The following is a 9,869-nucleotide window of genomic DNA, read 5'->3' as shown; positions in this document are numbered from 1 at the left end:
TACCTTCTTGGGCTGTGAAGGAAAAAAGAGCAGCACCGTACAAATTATGAAACAAATAAAACATTCATTGCACTTGTCCAATTAAAAGAATCGAAAACAACCATGCAAATCTTACAAATTAGAATTATGACTGGAGGGGTGTCTTAATAGTTTTAGCACCCAACAACACGCATGAAAACAAACCCATTATTTATGTATATACAAAACAAAAACCATGATTAAGAGCTAACAAAGGTAGTTTCAGAGATAGAGCCGCGAGTCAAGTGGTGCAGAACACTAGTTGGTGATGAATTGGTGGAAGATCTGAGTGCCTCAGCAAGAGGTCCTCCCATGGATGCCATATGGTTCGTGCCCCAAGTACCTGTCCAATTTACTTGCAGTTGGTCCCTTTCATTGCCTCTTGTGCCTGATGGTTCCTCTCCATTCCCAGTGGATAGCTTCAAAGACACATCCGAAGATGAGTTTCCGGGCATTGAAATTGTAAGGCAAGTTGCAGAATTCATTGAACTAGAATTGCTTCTAGCATTATCTGGTTCTTGGTGCGAGCGCGGCCAATCATCAAAAAAATGCCTTAAAATGTGACCGTCATTTCTGTTAGTGACCTCAATTTGAGTTCCGAGGAGACCTTTGATTTCAGGTTTGGAATCTGAGCAACTGTAAAGGAACAAAAGAATATGGGCAACAAGAGTTGAAAAGATGAAGCAAAGAACAAAACAAAGGAAAGTGCCTAACCTAAAATTAAAAGGAAAAAGAAATGCACATGCAAAAGAAAACATTATCTTCAAAAGATGTGGTTAGGGTTTACTTTGTAAAGAATCTAAAGCACTTCCCCCAGATATGAGACACATTTATGTTTACTGTTCAGACCTCTAACATGGTCCTACCAGTGGCAGCATATATCTTACTATATATATTCTAACACAGTGAGATTCCCTCGTGTCCCCAATTTGAAAGCTATGTTCCATCACATTATCGGAACCCCAAAAATTCAGTTTAGTAAAACTAAGCCCTAAAAATCCCATTTGACTCGTATTTAGCGACTCATAATGCAATAAAAATATCCCATTTTTTTTAATAATAAAAATGCAGGTAGGCATCAAGATTTACCCATTATTGAGGTGGAGGAGATCAGAGGAAGGCGACTGGCCAGAAAAAGAAAACATTGTCTCATTAGTCACCGCTCCTAAGGGTGGTGCAACAATGGGTGAAGCGCTGTTAAAACCAGCAGCAGCATTGGCTGCACCACCCGTAGAGCCGACACCGCTGCCACCACCAGCAGTAGCAGTAGTTGTGGTGGTAGTAGTGGAGGAGGTAGGTGTGGGAATTTCCACAGGCTTTCTTGAACGATTGCGGCCGCGATGCACGTGGCGCTCGCAATATTTTTGGCCGGCCACCACGTCCCTCGAGCACCGCCATTTCTTTCCATCTGTTCTCCGGCACCGGCCTGGCTCCGGATCCATTGCTGCTCTTCCCCAATACCCTGTTTGCAACACTGATAAAACAAGATGATAACCCAAATCCCATATCTATAACAAATCAAGAAAAACATAAACAGCAAGATTTTGTTTTACCAAGATCAAGAAAACCAAATAAAATACATTTACCAAGAAAAGCATGAACAAGCAAAGGAACGAATATCAAAGAAAACAGTTTTACTCTTTAATCTTGAAAACGAAGAAAATAATTATTAAATAGCATATATTATATGTAATAGCAAAAACTTACAAGCAGGTTGATAATAAGAGTAATGTTGAAGTGGGTGGTGAAGGAAATATGGAGAGTGAATAATGCTTTTCTTGATTGGTTGAAGGAGCTCAGGAGGAACTGTAGCACCAGCTAACATATATCTATAGATCAAAGCTTGAAGCTCTAGTTCTTGCCATTGAGCCAAGCTAAAGAAACTCCCTCCCATACCTAAATTAAATCAAAAAAACAAAAACAAAAAAAGAAAAAAGTGTAGTCAAGTAACTTTCTATAGGAAGAAACTGAAAAACTTTGTTAGATGAGAAGGAAAGATTGCAAGAAAAAGGAAAGAGAGGGTTTTAATTTATTTACTGGGAAATCTGGTGGCTGGATCTGAAAGAGCTGACAAGTTACTGATTTTACTGTTGGGTTCAGGTACAAACAAAGAAAGAGGAGCAGCAATAGAAGAGGCAGATGGGTTTTGTTGTTGTTGTTGTGGTGGCGGTTGTTTTTGGGTATCCAAGAGGAGTTTTGGCATCTTGACAGAAGGTTGTTGTTGTTCGCGTTCTTGTTGTTCTTCTGACGCATGCTGGTTTCTCCATTGCTTCAGAGAGAAGTCCATAGAAGAGAGAGAGAGAGATTTGTTTAATGAGTTTTTGGTTATTTATGAGTTTGGTTGAATTATTAAGTGAAACAGAAAGTTATTGCAAAAGCTTTTGCAGGTTGCCGTGTAAGTTCCTTTATATGTTTGGCAGATACTTGAGACTGTACCACACACCACAATTAAATGAAAAAAAAAAAAATAAAACAGAGAGAGAGAGAGAGAGATCTGACGAAGAAAGGCTGCAAAGTTTGTTTATAGCCAGTGGAGAAGCCTTGGTAGCACTTGAGAAAAAGACAGTCAGACAAGACAGTTGAGAGAAAAAGAGACTGAAAATATAATAAAGAAATAATTTTTAAAAGATTAGAGATACATATGGAGAGAAGAAATAACCTGCGTCTCTCTCTCACTCACTATTGTGCTTTGGGAAAAGCACAGTACAGAGAGAAAGAGGTGTTTGTTTGTGTGAATAAAAAAAGAAAGCTTTGCATTTTCTTTAAGGTCAACTGAAAACCATATACTCAATTTTAATACTACTTTTTATGATTTTGGCAAATTTTTTTCAATTTTATTGATTATTATTTATACTTTATTTTTCATAACCATGGTAGTCTTTGTGTGAATACAATCCAAATTCAGCAAACTTAAAAACGTTGAAACCGAGAGTATAAGCCCCACACATTACACGTTTGGGTTTCCTGAGTTTTCAAATTTAACTTGGAATATATAAATTTACCTTCCAATTTTATTATTATAACTTTATAGGATCTCCAATTTTTATTTTAACTCATTAAATATTTCAATTTATAAAATTATATCAGTTAAACTCTTCAACTTGTATAATTATTTTATTGAACACTTTGACTTATAAAATTAGATTAATTACATACCTATTAAATAATTGAAATATATGAAAATTAATATTTCAAAAGTTATGCTAATTACACATCAAATTAATATTTTACATATAAAAGAAAGAAATACTAAAAACTATTACTATTAGTGTGGAAAAGTATATAATGTTACCAAAGTTTGTAAATTTGCATGATAAGTCATTCACAAAATGAATTTATGTATTTACCCAAAATTTAACTGTGAAAAAGTTTTCTTGATTATGGGTCGAATACATAAATTCACTTCTGAATTTTATAACTTTAACTTTGTGGCACCTTAAACTTATGAATGATATATTATGCACTTAAACTTGTAAATTTTGATAACTTTTTACATTCATACCATCAACAATAATTTTAAAGGTTTTTAGCCTTTAAATGCAAAATATTCATTTGATGTTTAGTTAGTGTAATTTTTGCAACGATAATTTTCACATTTTTCAATTATTTCTTAAGTGTTTAATTGATCTAGTTTTGTAAGTTGAAATATTTAATAAAATGATTTTGCAAGTTAAAATGTTTAATATGTATCATTTTATAAGTCACAGCATTTGATAAGTCAAAGCAAAAATAAAAGATGTCATAAGGTTAAAATAACATAGTTCATGGTCTATAATTATATATTCGGTCGTTGATTATGAAAAGGATTATATTTGTCCAAACTGTCGATATACTCATGAACCAAACCAATTAAAATAAAAAATTTTTAAAAAATATTCTCACTTTATTTTTTCGTTTAATGGTAAAAAATACGCTTTTCAATAAAAAATTATTTTTTCTTAATTTAATCTATGGATAGGCTAACAGAATGAGTTTGGGCAAGTCAATCTCGTAACAAAGCAAATAATATTTTTGGTTGAATACATAAATTTACATTTCAATTTAGCAACTTTAAACTTGTAGCGTACTAACCTTTATGAATGAGCTATTGTATATTTAAATTTATAAATTTTAATAATATTGCACACCTTATAAACTAATAGTAATAATTTTTAGGGCTTTTGACCTTTATATTCAAAATGTCAATTTGATATATAGTTCACGTGACTTTTGAAATAATATCTTTACATTTTTCAACTATTTAATAGGTGTTTAATTGATTTAATTTTGCAAGTTGTAATGCTTAATAAAATGATTTTGAAAGTTTAAATATTTAATAGATTGCTGCAATAATATGATTAGTTAGGTTGTTTAGTTAGGGGTTAAGCCTAGTAGAAAATTGCTTAAGGTTAATCACTGTTTGATACATGTTCAAGAATATTTGCTTGTAGATTCTGCTAGAAATGGTGATCTTGGTCCCAGGTTCAAATCTTGATAATGTAATATTTAATTTGAATTTGTATTAAAAAAATATACTTTGATTTCTATTTTCACCAATACAATTTATACTTTCTTCTAGATTTTTTCTCTCCTTTTTTTTTTTTTTTTTTTTTTCCTTAGCTTGTAGCTTTATAGCTGTAAGTATTATTAAATTTATAAATTGACAAAATATCTGTCATCTGGAGTAGCATTCGTGCAACGCTTCCCCTTATTTCTGAAGGCTTGATTAAGAGAGTGGGTGTTGGTGACTCGATCTCTATTTGGAATGACGCATGGCTTTTGGATCATGATAATCCCAAAATATCAACTCCCATGCCTGGCAATTGTTCTTTTTATTATGTTCATTCCCTCATTACAGATGATGGTTGTTTCTGGAGGGTTGATATCTTACATGCCTTATTTTCAGAGAGGGATAGAAAATGCATTCTTCAAATCCCCTTGAGTCCCTCTCGTCGTGAAGATGACTGGTTGTGGCGAGAGGAGAAGACTGGCCAATCCTCAGTTAGAAGTGCTTATAAGTTGCTTATGCGTGATTTCCTTTCTCTTACATCTGCTGACATGGGACGCTTCTGGTCCTTGCTGTGGAAACTAAAACTTCCAGCAAAGGTTAAAAATTATTGGGTGTATCCCAGTCCGAACTAGACTGGCTTCGAGGGGTTTGGAAATAGATATAATCTGTCCAATCTGTGGAAATGCTAATGAAACCTTACTGCATCTGTTTGTTGATTGTGTGTTTGCGAGAGAATGTTGGAACCGGGTTCTTGTTGGTGTTATTGATATATATGAGCTGCAGTTGGACTTTACCATGAATGAGTTCCTGTCAAATGTGTTTAATGTCTTTTCGCTTTCAGACACTCATAATTTCTGCTTTGTTATTTGGGTGATATGGAAGTTCAGGAATTCTGTGGTTTGGCAGCAAAACAACTCATCTGCTGCACAAGATTTAGGAGCAGGATTTGAATGGTTCCATTCTTGGCAGTATGCCCAAGTCCAGAAGTCGGTCCCTGATGCTTCTGTCAGTTCTGAGTTTGTGATATGGCAAAGGCCTGCTGTGGGATTTGTAAAGTGTAATACAGATGCATTGTTCAGACCACAGAATGAGTTTGTAGGTGCAGGTTGGGTGCTAAGGGATTCTTAGGGTGGGATAATTACTGCATGTCAAAAGGCAGTCCTTAGAGCTCATGATCCGCAGACAGCAGAGGCTCTCTCCTTTAGAGAAGCAATCAGTTGGGTCAAAAGAAAAGGTTTGAGCTGTGTCCTCTTTGAATATGACTCTCTCTCATTAGTTCAAACTTTAAAACGTCGTGTTCTGGACAAATCTTATTTTAGCAGTATTTAGCAGATTGTAAGCTGCTTTTTAAAGAACTTTTGCAATGTTCTTTTAGTTACGTTAAACGGTCAGTGAATTAAACTATATTTGGGATCGACAAGTGTGGGTAGTCCTCCTTCGCCACTCCACTAGTTATAGTCAGGATAACCTTTCTTTGAAGCACTTGGAATCCCGCATTTGTTAGCGACTAATGTCTGTTCTATGTCTGACTATGAGGAGTGGGGTCATGTCCCTCCTTCCCTTATTTCTGATGCTTTGCATTTTGATCTTTGTCAATGAACATTCCAGTATGTTTCCCTCCAAAAAAAAAAAAAAAAAAAAAAAAAACTTTAATCAAGAAAAATTAAAACTTGTTAAAATTTTTTCTTCCACAGTATCTTCATAAACCTAAAAATATATTTATTTTTGTGGAAATATATGTATGGGTGTGTTTATATATCAATACACAAATAGATATATGTAGAAATATTCTATCTTCAATAATAATATAAAATAATTATATTATGTCATTATATTAATATGTATAATTATTAATTATTTGCAAGTATTATGTTTATTTTATTGTTTGAATATAATATAATGTAATAAAAATACTTTTTTAAAAAAATCAATTCGCAACTTATTTTAAATTTTCATCTAAGGTAAGTATGTATAAAATATTAACAATCTTTTTTGGTCTTATCTATAAATTATTTTGTGCCCAATTAAATATAATATTTATATTATTTTATTATATTTTATGTCTATTTTTTTATTTTGTATTGTATAAATTTTGTCATATATCTAAGTTAGGAGTTATACCCTTATTGAACAATTTTGTTCTGTCTTAATTAGAAATTATAATGATATTGAAGGAGTTTTGTCATACATTTACTTTATTTTGTTGGAGTTTTACTTACTTTCAATATTAAGAATTTTTTTTATTTTCTTTATCAAGGATTTCATTATAAAGGGTACGTTGAACACTTATTATTTGACTTATTATTATTGATTAACATTGATTTATTAATTTTAATTTTATTAATTGTATTTAATATTAATATTATTCTTCATGTTCTCAATATCATTCATTACCAATTGTATTAAAATTTTAAATTCTCTGAATTTTACTTTATAATTATGTATAAAATATTATACTTTAAGTCTAATCATTGTTTTATATTATATATTTAATTTTTAATTTGTTCCCACCCTTAGAAGTTAGTTTAACTTTATTTTTCTATAATTATAATTGTTTATTTTTAATAGAAAATCATTACCATTATTTTTATGGTGAGTGAATATTTTCTTATCCTATAATAAAATTAAAAATTTTAATTTTATGAATTCTTTTTTAATTTTTGGATTTATGAATATCTTTATTCAAATTTTCTAGAAAAGAATATAAATATGAAGACAATCGAATTGTAGTAGATATTTGTTGAATTATCAATATTTTTATAATTTTATTTATATATTATTTATTATTGTGCTCAATTATTTTTAAAGGGAATTAAAATAATGATTAATATCATTCATGACAAATAATAAAAAGTTATAAATTAATTAACGAATACCTACAACCAGAACCAACCCATATTTCTAAATACTAAAATTTAGACCTTTTTTCTAGAATTTCTCTCTCAATCTTTTATTTTCTCTTAGCTCATAGTTTACAGCTAAAATTAATATGAGAAAATTTTAAATAATAAAAATATATGCTGCTCTTAGAGAAATTTTCATTTTTTGGACATTTTTTTTTATATATATAGAAAAATATTATATATAGAAAAATATAGTCTAAGTTACTCTAATTGGAAAGTGTGCAAAGTGTGCCAAAATGGAAAAACTAATTTGGCTTGGACTAGTTTTCCTATAACCGTTGTCTGTCACGAGAAAATAGAAAAGTGACATATAATATTTTGATTAGCATTTAATACTCTTCAAAACCCAAAGTTGCATTTGGCACTAAATTTGAAGTTTGGGCTCTATTTATTACAGATGCGCATGGAAATTGATACATGTGATGGTAAATAACTTGGAAACAAAATGAAATTATTGCATAGTAATTTTTTGAAATGGTCTTGGATCAAAGTTGTACCTCAAACATATGAGCACATTTTTAAATTAACAAGAGCACTTTCGATGTTGCTGTCTTTAAATGAGGGCTTGAACTTATTTTTGTATATTAGCAGAAGGGATACTTTCAGTTTTGTTGTATGAAATATGGAATTTTTTCTATTTTGGTATATGAATAAAAAAGTTTACAATTTAGTTAATAAACCATTAATTTTTTAATAATTTAGTGGATTTTGCACATGCGTATAGCCAAAAATCCCAATAGGACAATATGGACCCACATATCCATTTTGGTTTTGATTAATAGGCGCGAAATAGGACATTGTGTTGATTGCTACGTAAATTTGACTAACTAAAGACCCGAAATTACCTAACCCTTTCTTTAAAACTCAATGCCTCACAAACCCAAATGGTAACCCGATCAATTCGACTCCCAAAAAAAATATTCAAATGAAATGCCTTCACAAAAAACTCTGAAAATGGAAATCTATTAATCGATCGATTGTTTCTAAGTTTGAAGGAGCAAATTTGGTAAAAAAGCGATTGCAACTGTGTGGGAAGAATGACGCGGAACCAGAAATAACAAGCAATGAGTTATATCGGTAAACTATATTCTTTCAAGTTTTTTGTTTCATCGTGCATAATTTCTCCTTCATTGATGATTTCTGGGATGTCATTGTTAAAAATTATTTAAAATTTATGCTTTTCCTGACTTATTGAAATTTAGGGTGAAAAAGCTAGGGTCTTGTTTTTTTCATTCTAAGTGTCGCGATTCCCTATTTTCATTATTTGTTTTCGATAGAAAAACCCTTGATAATGATAAGTTGTTATTTTTTGAATATAATAATAGTTTTGGTTTTGATTGGCATCCAATGTCTTATTCTGTAGATGGAAAAACCGATAATTGATGTTGGGGTGTTTGGATAACAAGTGAGAGGGGTATGCAAAAGGAATATGTTAGTGGACAGAAAATGACATGGGAGGTGGATTTTAGTAATTTCAGCTTTGAAAAAATGATGGAGTCTATTTAAGATTTAATGGGTGTAAGGAAGATAGTTGTTATGCACTATATAGCTGTAGATGCATACTAGGCACATGGTTTGAGACTAATTTTGAAGGACTTATTATCCTTTATGCTTGAATTGGTCCAAAGAAAAAGGGTTGAAGTTGTTATTGAGCACAAGTTCTATAAGGATAAAAGGGTAATTTCAACACAGAAGTTATTAGCTAATGTGCGTGATCTAATTGTGTGGGATTTGCCATATATTGGTGAGGGTGTAGGTCATACTGTCAATAACAATAATGATAGTAATGAGGTGGGTGAGGGTGTTAGTGGTGCAAGCTAGGGTTTTGAGGGTTAGATATAGAGGAGGGTGAGGGGGAAGATAATATAGAGGCTGCTGTTGAGGAGGTCGAGGGTGTTAATGGTGTACTGCTATGTAATAGAAAGATACCTACAGAGGAGGGTGGTGAAGAGGTTGACATAGATGTTGTTGAAGCGGGTAGGCAATCACAGGACGAAGATGAAGATATGGTTCAATGTGAGTGGATGTCTGGTGCTGATGAAGAACTACAAGCTGCAAGAGATTCAAGGAGAGACAGAAAAGAAATCACATCCTATTGAGACAGATCTAAACTCAGCAACAAACAATAATAGAGCTGTTGGGAATGAAGCTGCTGTAGAGGAAGATGGTAATGAGACAAACTACTGGAATTAGATGATGAAAACTGGGGCATTGCAAACTCAGATGGCAGTGACTGTAATCATGCAGCAAGAAAAAAAAGAGTAAATACACATCTTTTGACCCAAGTGTAGAGAAGGTAAAATTCATACTGGGATGACATTAAAATTTGGTGATCAGTTTAAAGAGGCTGTCAACACATATGCAATACAAGAAAGGCATGAGGGTGTCCTTAGATGACATATGCTTCAATGGAATCCAGTAGAGAAGATATTATGGTGAAGACATAAAGCCAGAATATA

At 32.1% G+C, this 9,869-nt stretch overlaps 2 protein-coding genes across 3 annotated transcripts; one reads left to right on the top strand and one right to left on the bottom strand.

The window, feature by feature from the left end:
* Window positions 1–44: 44 nt before the first annotated feature.
* Window positions 45–2,475, bottom strand: GRF3 (growth-regulating factor 3). Of its 2 annotated transcripts, none has more exons than XM_020677508.3 (4): window positions 2,056–2,475; window positions 1,726–1,914; window positions 1,108–1,480; window positions 45–654 (listed from the first exon to the last, which is right to left on the bottom strand). In XM_020677508.3, the coding sequence occupies exons 1-4, from the start codon at window positions 2,303–2,305 to the stop codon at window positions 219–221; spliced, it is 1,248 nt and encodes a 415-aa protein (XP_020533167.1). In that variant the 5' UTR covers window positions 2,306–2,475; the 3' UTR covers window positions 45–218. The 2 variants fall into 2 exon arrangements, with proteins under 2 accessions (XP_020533167.1, XP_012066450.1); XM_012211060.4 differs by having other exon boundaries at window positions 1,108–1,492; window positions 2,056–2,472.
* A 1,985-nt stretch (window positions 2,476–4,460) lies between these two features.
* LOC105629516 (uncharacterized) lies at window positions 4,461–5,635 on the top strand. The gene is made up of 3 exons (XM_089717245.1): window positions 4,461–4,479; window positions 4,856–5,103; window positions 5,291–5,635. The coding sequence occupies exons 1-3, from the start codon at window positions 4,461–4,463 to the stop codon at window positions 5,633–5,635; spliced, it is 612 nt and encodes a 203-aa protein (XP_089573371.1).
* Window positions 5,636–9,869: the final 4,234 nt, after the last annotated feature.

The sequence above is a fragment of the Jatropha curcas genome, chromosome 2 (assembly GCF_041381405.1).
Source record: "Jatropha curcas cultivar XTBG-Jc1 chromosome 2, XTBG_Jcur_1.0, whole genome shotgun sequence".
Taxonomy (NCBI): domain Eukaryota; kingdom Viridiplantae; phylum Streptophyta; class Magnoliopsida; order Malpighiales; family Euphorbiaceae; genus Jatropha; species Jatropha curcas.
Note: the sequence above shows the minus strand (reverse complement) of the source record. Positions and strands in the feature narration are given on the sequence as shown.